Source organism: Procambarus clarkii, chromosome 10 (assembly GCF_040958095.1).
Source record: "Procambarus clarkii isolate CNS0578487 chromosome 10, FALCON_Pclarkii_2.0, whole genome shotgun sequence".
Classification (NCBI taxonomy): domain Eukaryota; kingdom Metazoa; phylum Arthropoda; class Malacostraca; order Decapoda; family Cambaridae; genus Procambarus; species Procambarus clarkii.
In genome coordinates, this window is record NC_091159.1 from 41,823,179 (window position 1) to 41,844,317 (window position 21,139).

At 40.2% G+C, this 21,139-nt stretch overlaps 1 protein-coding gene across 2 annotated transcripts in view; it reads left to right on the forward strand.

Moving 5' to 3' along the window:
- LOC123773731 (endoribonuclease Dicer) overlaps positions 1 to 21,139 on the forward strand; it is a 143,958-nt gene that overhangs the window by 54,685 nt on the left and 68,134 nt on the right. For both annotated transcript variants that reach the window (XM_069321918.1, XM_069321917.1), the window contains exons 4-5: positions 8,429 to 8,505; positions 17,502 to 17,645. In XM_069321918.1, the coding sequence (XP_069178019.1) occupies positions 8,429 to 8,505; positions 17,502 to 17,645 (221 nt within the window). The remainder of the gene's footprint in view (positions 1 to 8,428; positions 8,506 to 17,501; positions 17,646 to 21,139) is intronic.

Below are 21,139 nucleotides of genomic sequence, written 5' to 3' on the forward strand. Positions count from 1 at the left end.
AAAAGGTATAGCTTAGCTTAGAATATATATATATATAAATATATATTTATATATATATACTTTTACTTAACAATTCTGTTCCTAATTGTCCAAGTCGATTTGTTCATGCGTTCAAAAATCTCAAAAAAGATAGTTCATTACATATTACCAAGGCTGATAAGTCAAATGCAGTAGTTATTATGAATAAAGATGACTATGTCCGAAAAATGGAGTTACTCTTGGAAGACAGGGATACTTATCTATTGGTTAACAGAGATCCTACTGAAAAAGTGATTGCACATTTTAACAAAACTCTTAAAACTGTGTGTAAAGGCGATAAAGAGTTGATATCTAGGCTAACAAGTCGATCCCCCTCTCTTCCTTACATGTATGGTCTTATAAAAACTCATAAGCCATATAATCCGGCAAGGCCGATTATTAGTTCAGTTGGTTCGGCGGCTTATAAACTCTCAAGTGGTTAGTCAAAGTTTTGTCCCCTATAGTTGGTACTATTTCCAACTCACACTTGACAAACAATGTGGACTTAGTTAATAAGCTATCCACACTGAATTTAAATTTTGATTTTAAACTTATAAGTTTCGATGTGACCTCTTTATTCACTAAAGTTCCTGTTACAATGTGGACTTAGTTAATAAGCTATCCACACTGAATTTAAATTTTGATTTTAAACTTATAAGTTTCGATGTGACCTCTTTATTCACTAAAGTTCCTGTTGATGATCTGTTAGAATTTCTACGTGAGGAACTGCCTAAATATAATTTGAGCTTGCAGACCAATAAAGTATTGGAACTTATTAAATTGTGTATAAAAGACAATTATTTTAGTTTTAATGGAAAATTTTTCAAACAAACATTTGGTATGGCGATGGGCAATCCCCTGTCCCCAGTTTTAAGCAATTTGTATATGGAATTCTTTGAAACAAAAATCTTATCCAGGATTATCCCGGCTAATGTAGTTTGGTTTAGGTATGTTGATGATATTTTGTGCTTATGGCCGTGCAACAAAGACCAGATAGTTTTTCTTAATGAACTCAATTCTTTGGTACCTTCAATAAAATTCACTTGTGAAACTGAGGAAAATGGTACTCTTCCGTTTTTGGACATTATGATTCATAGAGTCACTAGAAAGTTCAAATTTAATGTGTATAGGAAACCTACCAACGTGGGGTCGTATGTTCATTTTTATTCGAATCATCATAGTAAAGTTAAACAGGCAGTATTTTCAGGAATGTTTCTACGAGCTTTGAGGATTTGCAGCCCTGAGTTTTTTGATGAAGAGATTGCTAAAATATATGAAATTGGGAAGAGTTTACAATATCCTAAGAGGTTTTTGGATTTCTCGTTTGTACAAGCCAAGCGTACATATTATAATCACGTCCCTAAGGCGAAACCAAAAATTATTAACTCATTGGTGGTACCTTATGCGAGTGGACTTGAAAAATTGTCTCTGATTTTTAAGAAACTTAATATAAATTTGGTGTTTACTAATAGTACGATCAAATCCAATTTAATAAAAAACTCCCCTGATACAGGAGGTTGTGTGTATTCGATTCCCTGCAATGATTGTGATTCTGTGTACCTTGGACAAACAGGAAAGTCCTTACAATTGCGGTTGTCACAACATGCTTATAGTATTAGAACTGCCCAAACGTCTAATGCATTGTATCTACATACGAGTTTATGCGATCACAATATTAACTGGAATGGGGCAAAAAGCATTACCAATTGTGGGGATTTCGTGGAACGGAATTTGATTGAGTCTGCTCTAATCAGTCAGTGTCCAAATCTTCTTAATGTTAGTACTGGAATGTACAAACTTGATCCATTTTTAAGTTATAATATTGCACAACAGTTTAAGAAACAACTCTGATAGAGAGGCTTACAATGTCTCATTATAATTGTATATTCATATATTGTGTGTTCATGAGGCTTTTCTTTAATCTTTCATCCTTATTCTCTGACCGCTTAATCCTCTTTGACCATTCTAAGCTAAGCTATACCTTTTTTGGTTAATTACACCTGACCAACCCTAGGGATGGGTTGGTCAGGTGTCGGCCTATATATCCTCCCCTTCTCCCTTCTCCTTAGTCAGTCTGGTGTTGACAAAGGCTTTAACAAAGCCGAAACGTTCACCTCATTTCATATTTCTCTGTGGATTTTCCGCATAAAATGATCAGTGTTTTGTGATCGTCAATTGCATATATAAATATATATATATAAATATATATATATAAATATATATATATAAATATATATATATAAATATATATATATAAATATATATATATAAATATATATATATATAAATATATATATATATATATAAATATATATATATATAAATATATATATATATAAATATATATATATATAAATATATATATATATATAAATATATATATATATATAAATATATATATATATATAAATATATATATATATATATAAATATATATATATATATATATATAAATATATATATATATATATATAAATATATATATATATATATAAATATATATATATATATATATATATAAATATATATATATATAAATATATATATATATATATAAATATATATATATATATATATAAATATATATATATATATAAATATATATATATATATAAATATATATATATATATATATATATATATATATATATATATAGAAGGGAGTACCACCTCTAGCTGGAAGAAGGGGGACCCATAGCCTCGGAGGAAACCACGCATAACGCATTAGAGGGAATGTTTAGATCCCCTCCAATACAGTTTCTGTGTGCTTTTCTCCTACCACCCCCTTCCTTGAATATTTTTGTGCTTTATTATGCATTTGATGGTTACAAGATATACATGGGTTGATACAAAAATAATAATGCAAAAAGGTGCTTAAAGGTTATGGATCTCTTGAAGAACACAACAATGGGAAACATTGATGAATGTCACAGACGGGTTCGATCATTGTTGCAAGTCAAACACTTCTTCGAATTCCTCTGAAGTTGGACTAGTGCCCAAGACGCAACAGGCATTTCCTCTCTGAATCGCAACACTGAGGCGCTGGAACAAGAAACTTTTTGCTCTCTGGTCTTTTGTAGCGCTGATCAATTTGTCCCCCAATTCCTTCAGGAACTTCAATGCACATTTTCCCCACGAACCGAGGGTCTCCGAGCCGATCGGAACAAAGCTGTAGCAGTGCAGTATATATATATATATATATATATATATATATATATATATATATATATATATATATATATATATATATATATAAATATATATATATATATATATAAATATATATATATATATATATAAATATATATATATATATATATATATATATATAAATATATATATATATATATATATAAATATATATATATATATATAAATATATATATATATATATATATATATATATATATATATATATATATATATATATATATATATATATATATAATATATATATATAAATATATATATATATATATATAAATATATATATATATATAAATATATATATAAATATATATATATATATATAAATATATATATATATATATAAATATATATATATATGTCGTACCTAATAGCCAGAACGCACTTCTCAGCCAACTATGCATGGCCCGATTTGCCTAATAAGTCAAGTTTTCATGAATTAATGTTTTTTCGACGACCTAACCTACCTAACCTAACCTAACCTAACTTTTTCTGCTACCTAACCTAACCTAACCGATAGAGATAGGTTAGGTTAGGTTAGGTAGGGTTGGTTAGGTTCGGTCATATATCTACGTTAATTTTAACTCCAATAAAAAAAATTGGCCTCATACATAATGAAATGGGTAGCTTTATCATTTCATAAGAAAAAAATTAGAAAAAATATATTAATTCAGGAAAACTTGGCTTATTAGGCAAATCGGGCCATGCATAGTTGGCTGAGAAGTGCGTTCTGGCTATTAGGTACGACATATATAAATATATATATATAAATATATGTCGTACCTAGTAGCCAGAACTCACTTCTCAGCCTACTATGCAAGGCCCGATTTGCCTAATAAGCCAAGTTTTCCTGAATTAATATATTTTCTCTATTTTTTTTCTTATGAAATGATAAAGCTAGCCATTTCATTATGTTTGAGGTCAATTTTTTTTTATTGGAGTTAAAATTAACGTAGATATATGACCGAACCTAACCAACCCAACCTAACCTAACCTATCTTTATAGGTTAGGTTAGGTTAGGTAGCCGAAAAAGTTAGGTTCGGTTAGGTTAGGTAGGTTAGGTAGTCGAAAAACAATTAATTCATGAAAACTTGGCTTATTAGGCACATTGGGCCTTGCATAGTAGGCTGAGAAGTGCATTCTGGCTACTAGGTACGACATATATATATATAAATATATATATATAAATATATATATATAAATATATATATATAAATATATATATATAAATATATATATATAAATATATATATATAATATATATATATAAATATATATATAAATATATATATATAAATATATATATATAAATATATATATATATATATATATGCGAACAAGCCTGAATGGTCCCCAGGACTATATGCGAATGAAAACTCACACCCCAGAAGTGACTCGAACCCATACTCCCAGAAGCAACGCAACTGGTAACTACAGGGCGCCTTAATCCGCTTGACCATCACGGCCGTCAAAAGGAAGTGATAGCCGAGGCTATTTGAGCCACTTCCCCGACGGCAACTCGGATGGTAATCTTGGGCATAGCATTTCACCAAATCACCTCATTCTTTGGGGCACACGTGAGGAACACAAATGCGAACAAGCCTGAATGGTCCCCAGGACTATATGCGAATGAAAACTCACACCCCAGAAGTGACTCGAACCCATATTCCCAGAAGCAACGCAACTGGTAACTACAGGGCGCCTTAATCCGCTTGACCATCACGGCCGTCAAAAGGAAGTGATAGCCGAGGCTATTTGAGCCACTTCCCCGACGGCAACTCGGATGGTAATCTTGGGCATAGCATTTCACCAAATCACCTCATTCTTTGGGGCACACGTGAGGAACACAAATGCGAACAAGCCTGAATGGTCCCCAGGACTATATGCGAATGAAAACTCACACCCCAGAAGTGACTCGAACCCATACTCCCAGAAGCAACGCAACTGGTAACTACAGGGCGCCTTAATCCGCTTGACCATCACGGCCGTCAAAAGGAAGTGATAGCCGAGGCTATTTGAGCCACTTCCCCGACGGCAACTCGGATGGTAATCTTGGGCATAGCATTTCACCAAATCACCTCATTCTTTGGGGCACACGTGAGGAACACAAATGCGAACAAGCCTGAATGGTCCCCAGGACTATATGCGAATGAAAACTCACACCCCAGAAGTGACTCGAACCCATACTCCCAGAAGCAACGCAACTGGTAACTACAGGGCGCCTTAATCCGCTTGACCATCACGGCCGTCAAAAGGAAGTGATAGCCGAGGCTATTTGAGCCACTTCCCCGACGGCAACTCGGATGGTAATCTTGGGCATAGCATTTCACCAAATCACCTCATTCTTTGGGGCACACGTGAGGAACACAAATGCGAACAAGCCTGAATGGTCCCCAGGACTATATGCGAATGAAAACTCACACCCCAGAAGTGACTCGAACCCATACTCCCAGAAGCAACGCAACTGGTAACTACAGGGCGCCTTAATCCGCTTGACCATCACGGCCGTCAAAAGGAAGTGATAGCCGAGGCTATTTGAGCCACTTCCCCGACGGCAACTCGGATGGTAATCTTGGGCATAGCATTTCACCAAATCACCTCATTCTTTGGGGCACACGTGAGGAACACGTGAGGATTAAGGCGCCCTGTAGTTACCAGTTGCGTTGCTTCTGGGAGTATGGGTTCGAGTCACTTCTGGGGTGTGAGTTTTCATTCGCGTATAGTCCTGGGGACCATTCAGGCTTGTTCGCATTTGTGTTCCTCACGTGTGCCCCAAAGAATGAGGTGATTTGGTGAAATGCTATGCCCAAGATTACCATCCGAGTTGCCGTCGGGGAAGTGGCTCAAATAGCCTCGGCTATCACTTCCTTTTGACGGCCGTGATGGTCAAGCGGATTAAGGCGCCCTGTAGTTACCAGTTGCGTTGCTTCTGGGAGTATGGGTTCGAGTCACTTCTGGGGTGTGAGTTTTCATTCGCATATAGTCCTGGGGACCATTCAGGCTTGTTCGCATTTGTGTTCCTCACGTGTGCCCCAAAGAATGAGGTGATTTGGTGAAATGCTATGCCCAAGATTACCATCCGAGTTGCCGTCGGGGAAGTGGCTCAAATAGCCTCGGCTATCACTTCCTTTTGACGGCCGTGATGGTCAAGCGGATTAAGGCGCCCTGTAGTTACCAGTTGCGTTGCTTCTGGGAGTATGGGTTCGAGTCACTTCTGGGGTGTGAGTTTTCATTCGCATATAGTCCTGGGGACCATTCAGGCTTGTTCGCATTTGTGTTCCTCACGTGTGCCCCAAAGAATGAGGTGATTTGGTGAAATGCTATGCCCAAGATTACCATCCGAGTTGCCGTCGGGGAAGTGGCTCAAATAGCCTCGGCTATCACTTCCTTTTGACGGCCGTGATGGTCAAGCGGATTAAGGCGCCCTGTAGTTACCAGTTGCGTTGCTTCTGGGAGTATGGGTTCGAGTCACTTCTGGGGTGTGAGTTTTCATTCGCATATAGTCCTGGGGACCATTCAGGCTTGTTCGCATTTGTGTTCCTCACGTGTGCCCCAAAGAATGAGGTGATTTGGTGAAATGCTATGCCCAAGATTACCATCCGAGTTGCCGTCGGGGAAGTGGCTCAAATAGCCTCGGCTATCACTTCCTTTTGACGGCCGTGATGGTCAAGCGGATTAAGGCGCCCTGTAGTTACCAGTTGCGTTGCTTCTGGGAGTATGGGTTCGAGTCACTTCTGGGGTGTGAGTTTTCATTCATATATATATATATATATATATATATATATATATATATATATATATATATATATATATATATATATATATATATATATATATAAATATATATATATATATATTATATTATATTATATAATATATATATATTATTTCTTTTAGGTCCAGCATAGCATACCCAGTGTCTGGGTGTCCTGCTTGGTTTACCCTACGGGGCTCTGGAAATTCCCTGTGGGTTCAATGTGATTAATCAATATCCCCTCTGAACCTGCTCTCGCCTTGTGCAAATTTGAGGATTATTCATTGTCCATGCCACTGGGTGACAATCACTCCTGCCTCCGCCATGCTTCTTATTGGGTTAAGGACACTTTCGGCCCTGTATCTTGTGGGGTATGCTTTCCCCATGTAACTACTTTCTGACCCTCCTGATGCTGCTAGTGCATATCAAGCAGCTACTGCTTTATGGTTTCAGTTTTCTGGTCTGCAGTGGTCTAGGCTGTGTGCCTGGTTGAATGCCCCAGAGCTGCCCCGAACTGTTTTTAGGGACCCAGAATTGGAGGTGTTGGTGATCTTCGTGGTCATTTTGGAGTGAGTTGCTTCCGGCATAGTCACGACGACCGTGTCCGTTTTGTGGGTGTCTCGTCTCTTCATAGTCCAAAACAGAACTTGGCAGAGCTCTGGTGCATCCTTGATCTTTCAGGGTTGAACAGGGTGCGTGGTGTCCGCCTCCCGGTTCTGTCCCTTTGACCTTCCTCTGTGGGTAATTAGCTCCGGGGAGCCGACAGGGCTCCCCCAGAAAACCAGCGTTGAATGTAATGAAACGCCATTTTCTGGGTGAGACCCGGAGGCTCCCCGGCAACCCTCCCTCCCTCCGGTCGGCGGTTTTTCGCGTGTTTTGACATCCAGCCTCAGAACTGATAGGTGGATAGCCGGCGTGGGAGGTCTGGTCACGGCGCCGCTGCGCAAACAGCGGCGCGGTGACGTATGACGTCATACTAGTTTCCTTGTTTTCTGTTGAAGAGTTCTATCCACTAGTTCGGCTTTAGGTAGCAATTTTCACCAGAATAGGGGTTTGTTTTGGAATGCTTACCTTTCTGGATGCTTGACCCGGTCGATGGCAGACATAGAATGCTTCCTACCACACGTGGGTTTCTATAGGCCATTGCTCCCCTTGACTCTCTTGAGGGGGCCAGGTTCTGGCCGTGGTCCCCGGTAGGCCCTAGAACTCTATACACATGACTGATGCCAAAGTCTGACATTAGCATATCAGCCGGATAAGCTCCGGGAAGCCTCTGGGTCTCACCCAGAAAATGGCGTTTCATTACAATCAACGCTTGTTTTTTACATTTCTAGTTTATTTTTTTCCTCTATTTCTCATTTACGAATTTACATGTTAACCGATGGGTCTCGTCCCCAAGGGGTTCGGAAACCAAGTGGTGCTGTGTACTACATTTTTTTCTCCTACAGATGATTCTGCAATTAGTACTTCCTGTCCATACAACAACCCTCAAGTCACTGATGCACCTGACAGCCCAGGAGAGAGGGTAAGTTGTACTGATGATCTGCAAGATATGGTAACTTAAATTAATGGGGTGGGAGTGAGGGTTAGTTACTGATAATCCAGAGAAATGTAGGCTTCCTGTTCCTGTAAGGACTCATTCACCATATGGGCCTTAGAAAACCCCGGTGGGCTCGGTCGTACCCTTGGATACTTCTTCCGAGCCCACTCTCGCCTTGTGCAAATTTGAGGGTTGTTCGTCACCTCTGCCTCAGGGTGACGATCATTCATTCTGCCTCCGCCATGCTCCCTGTTGGGTCGGGAACATCTACGACCCAGAGTCTTGCGGGACTTGCTCCCTGCTTGTGCTCCAGTTCACTCATCCCTTGTCTGATATTCTGCTTGGTCAGGCAGCTGCCATGCTGCATAAATGTTTCTCTATGCTTTAGCGGGCTAGGCTGGTTGCCTGTTTGGAAGCCCTGGAGCTGCCCCACATGGGTTTTAGGGACTGTTTTGGGAAGCGTTGGTCGCTTCAGCCTTGGTTCAGGCTCTTCCTTTCCTACCTACTGTTTCAAAGTTCCTTTCTGCCTTTCTCCTCACTGTTGTGTAATTGTTTCTTGCTTGTTTGTAGTGCTGGGATGTTTGTGGGTTAGGTCTCTTCCTATATTTAGGCATTTTTTTTTGTCTTTTCATCTCTGACCCTCTCACAATTTGTGTTGAACCAATCCTGTTTTCTTGTTCTGCATCTCTGTTTTGGTATGAATGTTTGTGTGCCTTTATCATATACAGGCATACCTCAGTTTAAGAGTTTAATTGGTTCCTGGAGACGCCTCGTATTCCGAAAACTCGCATTCCGAAGCTAATTTCCCCATAAGAAATAAAGGGAAATGAATTAATCCGTTCCTGACTACCCCAAAAACCCCACATCAAACTAAATTTTTATACCTAATTCATCTAAATAAACCTACAAAACTATGTTCAAGTTATTACTTACCTTGCTGTTGAATGCTGTAGGCGTATGGAAGATGGTGAGGAGGAGGGAGGAAGAGAGGAGTTACTGTTTGGAAGGGGAGTCCCCTTCCATTATCACATCAGGCAGTGAGGACTTCACTGGTATGCACACTCTGGCACATTTTGCCTGCATACCACTAGGACTTGCTTGTTTTACTAAGAATTTGTCTAATGACACTTGTTTTTCCCTACATTTTAGCACTTGTCTGTAGTAAGAAATCACATTATCATTTAAAAGGTCAATGCAACGGCCTGCTACAGCTTTATCTGGGTGAGTTTTTTCATCAAAACTTTGCAGTTCTTCCCATACTTCACACATTTTCTTAATCAAGAAGGAACATCCTCTACTGCCTCTACTCACAGCTATTTTCTTAGGTTGAACCTTACCAATGGCTTTCTTGAGACCCATGGCAAGATATATAATGACAACTTTTATATTAAAATGGCCAAAAACCGATAAAAAACTGTAAATCCTTGTGAAGAATTCAGGTGGGATAATCACTGGACACGAGACACTGGTAAACTGAGGCGCGATCGCCATGCCACCACGCGCCAGTCGGCCTGTACACGTATCAACAAACTCGCGTCCCGAGGTAACCCTCGCCTTCCGAGACATATTTTTGGAGTAAATCCTGCTCGTCTTCCGAAAAACTCGCATACAGGGACACTCGCATTCCGAGGTACCACTGTACGTATTTTGCAAAATTTGGCATACATCTCATTTACTTCCTTGTCTGGCAACAAGTCTGTCCAATTAAACTTGTTAAAAAATTTCTAAGTTCCCTATAGTGTCCTCTCTTGAAATCGAGTTAAACAACTGTTTCAGTGTCCCCATTTTCTTATAGATTATATCTCAGAGCATATTTAATGTCCAACAAGACATGATCACTTTCCCAAGGGAGGGAAGTACTGGATGTTAAATACCTCTTCTTCTTTCCCGGTGAATATTAGATTCAGTACTGACGGAACATCCCCTTCCCTCATTCTTGTGGCCTGCATGATGTGTTGATACATGAATGGCTCCAGAATGAGGTTTACTAATCTGCCTGTCCAGATGTCCTCCGTTCTTGCTTCGTAGGCCTCCCAGTTTTTTGCTTTAAAATTGAAGTCCCCCAGTACCAACAATTGTAATTTATCTTTATCTGCTTTTACTATATCTCTCTCATGACCATTATGAGGCCCTCTAGTTTGTCATCCAGTTTTTCCTTTGTCAATGTGTTGCTTGCTGGTGGGGTGTAGGCAGTTTCAATTATCAGTTTTATCATCCTGACTAGACCTGCAATGCCCTTATGTCAACTTCTCAAGGGTTTTCACTCTTCTTTAGCATATCCTTAATTATCTCTAACCTACCGAGAAGACCAGTTTCCCATATTTGTTTCTGAGTAAAACCTTTGAAGTCTGCCTCTTCTGCTGTCTTCACTGACGACCGTGTCCCATCCAGTCCTGCCCCATCCTCCATCTTTGTTTTTATTTTGTCGGAATTGATTCAGAGACCCTGGGACAAGTATTTTTTTTCCAGATTTATAAAATATTTTCAAATCGGTCGCCACTGTCCACCTTTTATCGATGATCTCGGTATATTGATGGTATCGAGAACACCACTTGCATAGCCCTCCCCAGCACTATCACCCAGATATGATGCAAAGATCCTGGAGTTCTCAAGCTGTGTCACAGCGACGACGAGTCCCTTTCTGGCTGTAATCTGTGTAATGGGTGTATGTAATTACCCAAGTGTAATTACCTATGTGTAGTTACAGGATGAGAGCTACACTCGTGTCCTGTCTTTCCAGCACTCTTGTCATATAACGCTTTCAAATTACTGATGGTTTTGGACTCCACCACCTCCCCACCTAACTTGTTCAAACCATCTACCACTCTTTGCAAAAGTGAATTTTCTTATATTTCTTCAGCATCTTTAATTTAAATCTGTGACCTCTTGTTCTAGAAGTTCCAGGTCTCGGGAATTCTGCCCTATCAATTTTATCGATTCCTGTTACTATTTTGTACGTAGTGATCATATCGCCTCTCTTTTTCTCCTATCTTCTAGTTTTGAGATATTTAATGCCTCTAACCTCTCCTCATAGCTCTTGTCCTTCAGTTCTGGGAGCCACTTAGTGGCATGTTTTTGCACCCTTTTCAGTTTGTTGATAAGCTTCTTAAGATATGGGCACCATACAACCTCTGCATATTCCAGCTTTGGTCTAACAAAAGTCGTAAACAATTTCTTTAGTATTTCGCCATCCATGTATTTAAGAGCAATTCTGAAGTTAGAAAGTGTAGTATAGGCTCATAGGCTCCTTGCACAATGTTCTTAATGTGGTCCTCAGGTGACAGTTTTCTATCTAGAACCACCCCTAGATCCCTTTCTTTGTCAGAATTCTTTAAAGATTTCTCACATAAATTATAGGTTGTGTGGGGTCTATGTTCTCTAATTCCACATTCCATAACATGGCATTTATTTATATTAAATTCCAGTTGCCAAGTGGTGTTCCATATACTACTTACTTTGTCCAGGTCTTCTTCTAGGGCATGACAATCATCTAGGTTTCTTATTTTCCCTATTATCTTATCATCATCAGCAAACATGTTCATATAATTCTGTATTCCATCTGGTAGATCGTTTATGTAGACAATGAACATTACCGGTGCAAGAACTGAACCCTGTGGGTTCAGTTCTTGCACTGTCACAAGTGTGAACCCACTTTTGACATTCCTCCAATCCGATACATTGCCTCTGATTATGGCCCTCATTTTTCTGTCAGTCAAGAAATTTTTCATCCATGTTAGAAGCTTACCTGTCACCCCTCCAATATGTTCCAGTTTCCAGAACAACCCCTTATGTGGAACTCTGTCAAAAGCCTTTTTTAGGTCCAGATAGATGCAGTCAACCCAACCATCTCTTTCTTGTAAAATCTCTGTGGCTCAATCATTGAAACCTTAAATTCGTTACACAGGATCTTCCAGATCGAAACCTATACTGTCTGTCTGATATTATATAATTTCTCTCCAGATGTTCTACCCATTTAATTTTTATTATTTTTTCCAATATTTTGACTATTACATTTGTCAATGATACAGGTTTTTAATTGAGGGGGGGGTCTTCCCTGCTGCCACTTTTGTAGATTGGAACTATGTTAGCCTTTTTCCGCACATCTCCTGTACACAGGGATGTCTGAAAATTCAGCTGAAGTGGTATGCCGAGCTCAGCTGCACATTCTCTCAGAACCCATGGTGAAATTCCACCTGGGCCAACTGCTTTGTTCTTACTTAGCTCCAAGAGCATTTGTTAAACTTTGTCTCTAGACACCTCTATGTGCTCTATGTTGTTCTCTGAAATTCTTATTGTGTCTGGTTCCCTGAAGATTTCATTTTGTTATAACACACTTTGGAACTTTTCATTTAATGTTTCACACATTTCCTTTTCATTTTCTATGTATCTGTCTTCCATTTTCAACATCTGAATATTATCCTTTACCTGCAGCTTGCTTTTAACGAATTTATAGAAAAGACCTGGATCCGATTTACATTTGTCTGCTATACCGTTCTCAAAGTTCCTCTCTGCCTCTTTCCTTACTGATGTGTAGTTGTTTCCCGCATCTTTGTATCGCTGGTATGTTTGGGGGTTTGGTCTCTCTTCCTATAATGATTCCATGCTTGTGTCTTTTGATCTCTGGCCCTCTCGCAATTTCTGTTGAACCAACCCAGTTTCCTAGGTCTGCATCTCTATGGTTTTGGTGTGATTGTTAGTGTGCCTTCATCGTATATTTTGCAAAATATGGCATACATCTCATTTACTTCCTTGCCTAGCAACAAGTCTGTCCAATTATACCCATGAAAAAAATTTCTAAGTTCCCCATAGCATCCTCTCTTGAAATCAAGTGAAACAACTGTTGCAATGTCCCCCATTCTCTACTAGATTATATCGCAAAGAGTATTTAATGTCCAAGAGGACATGATCACTCTTTCCCAACGAAGGAAGGTACTGGATGTCAAATACCTCTTCTTCTCTCCTGGTGAATATTTGATCCAGTATTGACGGAACATTCCCTATCCTCATTCTTGTGGCCGGTTTGACTTGTTGATACATGAATATCTCCAAGAGGAGGTTTACAAATCTGCCTGTCCAAGTGTCCTTTGTTCTAGCCTTGTGGGCCTTCCAGTCTATTGCCTTAAAGTTGAAGTCCCCCAGTACCAACAATTGGGATTTATCTTTGTCAGCTCTTACCATAATCTTTCTCATGACCATTATGGGGCCCTCTCGTTTGTCATCCAGTTCTTCCTGGATGTTCTTTATCAGTTTATCATCTTGATTCTAGATCTGCAGTGTCATTATGTCAATATCTCTGGGTTTTCAGTTAATAACGCGCTTACCCTCAAGTATTCTTTCACCAGCACAGCCACTCCTCCCCCCCCCCCCCTTCCTAGTTTTCCTGTCACGTCTCCAAACTGAGTAACCCCTTGGGAATACGACCTCATTTCAAATATTTTCTTCAAGTTTCATCTCTTAATGCGACAATATCTTGGACTTTGATCTGAATTATATCTTTCAACTCTTAATATTTTCGATCTCACTCCATCTATGTTGGTGTATATACTATTTTCAGGAACATGTTCACCTTCTCTTTGTTCTTTACACCCCCTTCCTTTAAAGATTTTATTGCTTTGTCTTTATGTACCATTTCACTAGCTTTCCAGTCCCTGACACTTTGTAGAAAAAAAGAATTCCTTTCTTATACACAGAAATCACAATTGCGTGATGCATCAAATGAACAAATCCACAACTGCCGCAGGATCCAGTAAGTTCAGTAGAACTTCGGTTTCAACTCCTTTTGACCATGTCGTAGCTCGTCGATTAAGGCAGCATCTGGGATGCTCTCGGATGCAGGTTTGAATCCTCGTCACGGCCCTTGTGGATTTGTTAATTCCTTTCTTCTTAATTTCCGTCCCCATTTAGACTTTTCACTTCAATGAGGTTCATTTTCAGCTTTTCTCTGTCCTCCTTTGAGAGGTCTTGACTTATTGACCAAGGTTTGCCATTTTCGTCACATTGCAATTTTCTGGCATTCCGAAGCACTTCTGTCATATACTTTACTCCATTAAACGTCACCCTTAAGGGGCGGTTATTGTCTTCCTCATATTTTCCTATCCTCCTAAAATCACTGACATGCTCCTTTGAATTTAGGCCTTCTCCTAATCCTACTATTTTTTCTATGATTTTCATCTCTGCTGCTGCTCTGTCCACCCTAGAGGAAATTTCCTTCTCTAAACATCCAAAAATTATTATGGATTTAATTTTGTCTACAGTGTTTTGTACCAGTTTACTGTTGGTAACCAGTTCTTTCGTAATTGCTTGCCTAAGATTCACTTCTTGTTTTTCATTTCTGGTTTCAACTAACAAACACACTTCCTTAATCGTCTCTCTCTCTTTTTACAACTTGTGCATACGTCTCTTTTATTTCTTCTTTATACTTTTTTAGTTCTTTATTAGCCTCCTCTATTTGAGTTGCCAATAAAGTTTCTCGTTGCATCTCCTTGCCTAACTCCATGTTAGCCCTCAGAGTCCCGTGTAGTTATTCACCTTACGAGTCTTCTTCTTGTTTATTTTTTTTTAAATTCCATACTCATCACTTTCCATGCCTCATTATCCATTACTAGTTCCTTGATGTGTGCCTCCTGCATCCTTATCTTGTAAGTCAAGCTGGTAATTTCCTTATCTTGCTGGAAAATACTTCCTTTTAAATTACAAAACTCAATCTTGAGACCTCCATTTTCTTGTTCTAATTTAATTACATTTTCTTAAATTCTTTAGCATGTCCTTAATAATCACTAACCTGCCAAGAAAACCACCTTTCATTACATCTTGTTGTGAGAAACCTGCAAAACATTCCTTTGTTGGGGTGCTGTCCTTCCCTGTGGTGGTGGCCATCTTTGTTGACATTCTGCTGTTTTGAAAGATCAACTTTTCTAGCCAAGATTTTTCATTCACAGACACTTATTTCTTATCTCTTAGTTTCTTTTCAAATTCCCTACACCTTTGTGTATTCTGGGACACCACTTGCAACCCTTACTACTCCCAACACTTAGAAAATTTGAATTATCCTGGAGCCTGCAGCAGTGTGACTCCTCAGTGTGATGCTCACTCTCTCTCCCACACAGTGTATTCACCTAGTTGTGCTTGCGAGGGTTGAGCTCTGCTCTTTCGGCCTGCCTCTCGACTGTCAATCAACCGTTACTAACTACTACTACTTTTTTTTCCCACACCACACACACCCCCAGGCAGCAGCCCGTAACAGCTGACTAACTCCCGGGTACCTAGTTACTGCTAGGTAACAGGCACATCAGGGTGAAAGAAACTGCCCATTGTTTCTTGCCGGTGCCGGGAATCAAACCCGGTGACCACAGGATCACACGTCCAGCGTGGTGTTCCGTCTACCCAGCATTCTTTGTCATATAACGCTTTGAAATTATTGTCGGTTTTGGCCTCCACCACCTTCTCACTTAACTTGTTCCTACCGTCTACCACTCTGTGAAAGTGAATTTTCTTATATTTCTTCGGCATCTTTGTTTAGTTAGTTTAAATCTATGACCTCTTGTTCTTGAAGTTCCATGTCTCGGGAAATCTTCCCTATCAATTTTGTCACTTCCTGTTGCTATTTTGTACGTAGTGATCATATCACCTTTTTTTCTTCTGTCATCTAGTTTTGTTATATTTAATGTCTAACCTCTCCTCATAGCTCTTGCCCTTCAGTTCTGGGAGCCACTTAGTAGCATGTTTGCACCTTTTCCAGTTTGTTGATGTGCTTCTTAAGATATGGGCACAACACAACCACTGCATATTCTAGTTTTGGCCTAACAAAAGTCGTGAAATAAACAAGACTTCTGTGACGGAAGACTCGGTCCATCGCTTAGAGGCACCTCGTTGTCCGCAGGCTAGCCTTGGCTATGTGAGAACTGTGTGTTCCGTTCATACACTAGAACCATGTGAGAACACACACACACACACTGTGTGTGTGTGTGTGTACTCGCCTGGTTGTGTTTGCATGAGTTGACCTCTGGCTCTTAGGTCCCACTTTTCAACTGTCAATCAACTGATGTACAGATTCCTGAGCCTACTGGGCTCTATTGTATCTACATTTTAAACTGTGTATGGAGTCAGCCTCCACCACCTCACTGCCTAATGCATTCCATCTATTAACTACTCTGACACTGAAAAAGTTCTAACGTCCCTATGGCTCATTTGGGTACTCAGTCTCCACCTGTGTCCTATTGCTTGCGTACCACCCATGTTAAAAAGTTTATCTTTTTAGTTTTTGTGTGTGTGTATACTCGCCTAGTTGTGCTTGCGGTGGGATGAGCTTCAGCTCTTTGGTCCCGCCTCTCAATCGTCAATCTACTGGTGTACAGATTCCTGAGCTTCTCGAGCTCTATCATATTTACATTTGAAACTGTGTATGGAGTCAGCCTCCACCACATCACCTCCTAGTTCATTCCATTTACTAACTACTGTCACTGAAAACATTCTTTCTAATGTCTCTGTGGCTCATTTTGGGTACTTGGCTACCACCTGTCTCCCTTTGTGTGTGTATAACCCATCTTAAATAATCCATCCTTGTCTATCCCGTCAATTCCCCCGAGAATTTTGTATGTGGTGATCATGTCTTCCCGAGCTCTTCTACCTTCTAGCGATATTAGGTGCAGTTCACGCAGCCTTTCCTTGTAACTCGTGCCTTTTTGTTCTGGGACTAGCCTATGCTTCTGTGTGTTGACACAGAGTTGACAGATCCTTAAAAGTGGTCAGATGGGAACCCTGGGCATAATTGCTGGATGTATAATATGATTGTTGCTTCAAAATAAAATTAATAAAAATATTCCTTACTGAGGGAAAGTTTAGGTGTATTATACTAACAAAAATTATTTTTTTAAGTTTATCTCATGAAGTTATGTGCAGTGAAAGTAGTAGAATTAATGCTTTTTTTTTATTTCTCTTGTATGTTTTGCATTATAATGACCTAATACTGCATCTTTTTACAGAGAGATGGCTCGGAGTTTTCTGCCAGATCGTACCAGGTGGAGCTGTTTAAGCTTGCTAAGAAGCAGAATTCCATTCTTGTTCTTGGTACAGGGTCTGGAAAGACTTTTATATCTATTCTTCTTATCAGGGAACTTGCTGAACAGGTAAGTCTTTGTCATTTGTCAACTCCCCTAGATGAATATTGTGATGATCATTTCCCAAGATGAATAGCTCGTACAGTATATTGTGCAATGTATGGAGGTGGATTCGTTTATATGGCGTCGGAGAATTTACTGATATTTGGGGATGTTTCAATGCTGACATATCTTGATATTTTTGAGGAAGTGATGATGCCTTCTGTGCACACACATGCTTTTCCCTACCGTGAGGAAATAATATTCATGCATGTATTGTATTGCTTATTTAACCCTTAAAGCTGCTAAGGGGTCCTGAGGATATTTACACCCCCTGTGCACAAGAAAAAACAAATTCTTATATTTTTTTAGTCTTCTGAAAAATGTTAATTTGTGTTCCCTGAGCACGGAAAAAAAAAAAAAAATCGTAGGTGACATATTTTGGGTGCAATAGGCCGAAGAAGTCTGGCAAAATGTGGGCGTTGACAGAGCAGTTGTCAGAGGCGGTCAGCGTCACCCGAGCTGTCTGGTGGGAGTTGTCACAAAGATATTATTACCTAATTATTTCAATGTCTCTCATTGATTTTTTCTTAGTTTTTTGCAGTAATATTATTCAATAGTGTGTAGTGAGATAGATTTATATAATAAAACGTGTGAATCATCGCTATACTCGTGTTTATTTTAGTGGTTCAATTATTACGTTCATAAAACAATAAACAAATAGTTATGCAGTTATTACACTATAAACATGCATTATTTATATATATATATATATATATATATATATATATATATATATATATATATATATATATATATATATATATATATATATATATATATATATATATATATATATATATATATATATATATATATATATATATAAAAATAAGTATCTACCTGTTTTGTTCACAACTGTACAACTAAGCTGATATAGTTAGTTCAGGCACTAAGAGACATCGCTACATACGTAGCTGGCGGCTGCCTCCCTCACTCTTTCAAGGTCAGGCGCACTAAATTTCTCCCCCAACAATACAGTTTGGGGTGTTATTACACTATATACACACACATTATATATAAGTATCTACATATTGTGTGCACCGTAACTGTACATCTTAGCTTGTAGGGTGCGTAGTGGCCACCCTCTTCACAGCTAGACAAGTCATGCAGACAACACCACCTCCGTCACCCAAATGGCTCCTCCCAACATAATCTTTTTGCTCTTATATATAATGTGTGTAGTATCTACATTTGTGTTCACCATAGAGAACCACTGAGCTGGTATGGTGAATGCAGACAATAACAGGTGACCACACAGTAAACGACCCTCCCACAGCATTACTACTCCCAAACAGCTCTAATTATCACAATAATCCTGGTCATTTTTATCACAGGGGTTATTTATAATAGTCATCGCTAAATAATAGCAGTTACATAATTATTTTGACATTTTTAGGTGATGCTGTGGTCACAAACTGAACAGCAACGCTGTTAGCTCATGCTTCGTGAACCAACCTTGGTTGCTCCAACAGTACTATAGCTCTCACACTGGAGAATATTGCCCATGATTTTTTTTAAATATATCATCTGTTTACAAGAGCCCTGAGGAAGCTGATGTGAACCCCATGTAGCCGCGGGCCATTTAAATCATGCCTGGCACCCTATGGCGAATATATACGCCATGCGCACAGTGGGACATGTTACTCATGGCATATATATACGCCATGCGCAGTTTAAGGGTTAATAATTGCTTGATTATTCTGTCTTATAAAAGTTATCAACCGTATTTGCAAATGTCAGTGTTTGCAAACCACTTTTAACTTGAAAAAACCGTTTTGAGGCTTGTTGATTGAGGGACAACAACAATGGAGGGAGCGTTTTGCTACATCACGTTATCTGCCTCAACAGGCAAATGCCAATACATAAAATTGTCATAAGTTATATCGTCACATAAAAAGTCAATAAACTCGTAAGCACAAAAGTAGAGCCATCTCCCTTGTTCAATTATCTTCATGTATTTATTTCTGGGGAGAGCCCCTATGGCTCCCAGGAGCTTACTAGGCTGATATGCTAATGTCAGACTTTATGGCATCAGTCATGTGCATGGAGTTCTTATGGGCCTGCCATGGACCACGAGCCAGAACCTGGCCCCCTCTAGAGAGGCAAGGGTAGCAATGGCCAATAGAAACCCCCGTGTAATTGGAAGCATTCTATGTCTGCCATCGACCAGGTTAGGCACCTAGAAAGGTAGGAGTCCCAAAACAAACCCCTATTCTGGTGAAAATTGCAACCAAAAGACGAACGAGTGGATAGAACTCCCCAAACAAAAACGAGCAAACTAGTATGACGTCACCCGTCGTCACGCCGATGTCTGCGCAGCCCACCCCTCCCCGGGAGGGGGGAAGCGGTAGCCTCAGACCTACCGCACCGGCGATCCACACCCCAGTTCTTGAGGCTGATGCTATCGGCTCAGTTGTGTGCTCTGGCTCCAGTATTTTTGCGGCGCTGTGCCTTGTGTGTGGCTGTTGTACTCCAGGGGTGCGAGAGCCAGGAGTTATTCCTCAGTACTCGGGCTGCATGCGCCTAGGGTTCCCTTCCCTAGGTGCCTTGTAAGTACTGCCCTTGGAGCTTGGGGTTACCTTCCACAAGTTCCTCAAGGTCTGCCACTGTGTGTCCGTTTACCTGCTCGGTTTCTCGGCTGCCCTTTGGGTACTTCGGTGTTTTTTCTCCCTAGTTTACCTTAGGGTAAGAGGCAGTTTTCACACTGGTAAGGGGTGCAGGGTGCTGTGCAGCTAGTTATCACCAATCACAGCGGCCGGCTCTGTTCCTTGGGGTACGTTGTCCTCTTGCAGGGTTTTGTTTTTCTTTTTGTTTTTGCCTTGGTGGGGGTTCTGCCCTATTTGCCACTAATGTTTGGCCTCACCCTGATACTTGGTGGTGCCCCCTGCTTGGTCCCTGTGAGTGTACACGTCCCTGGGGTTCAGCTTTAGGCAGTTTGTTTGGTAGATTTGGGCGCCGATTAGCAGTACCCTGCCTGGGATGACCTGAGCGCGATTCCTCTTCAAGTAAACGCTCGGGACCCTGGGAATTTCCTAGGGGACGCGTGGGTCCGATGGATGTGACCCGAGGGTCCCCCCTCGCTTTGTGCGAGTTTGAGGGTTGTTCGGTCCCCTTGTCTCAGGGCGACCCTCATAGTTTTTGCCTCCGTCATGCAGCCTGTTGGGTCGGTGACACTTTTGACCCTGAGTCCTGTGAGTATTATTACTTGCTGGTGACTCAATTTACCCAATCTGTGGATCATCATCTTCGGGTACAGGCTGCGCAGGCGTTGCATTCTAGGTTTTGTTTGTTGCAACGCGCTAGGTTGGTTGCTCACCCGGATGCCCCGCGGCTACCCCGTTTTGCTTATAGGGACCCGGACTTTGGGGTGAGGGTCACTTCAACCCTGGTTCAGTCTGCACCTCCTGGTCCTTCCCCTCCTGTTGTTCGTTCTGGTCCCCCCTCCCCTGCTTCCGGCCCCG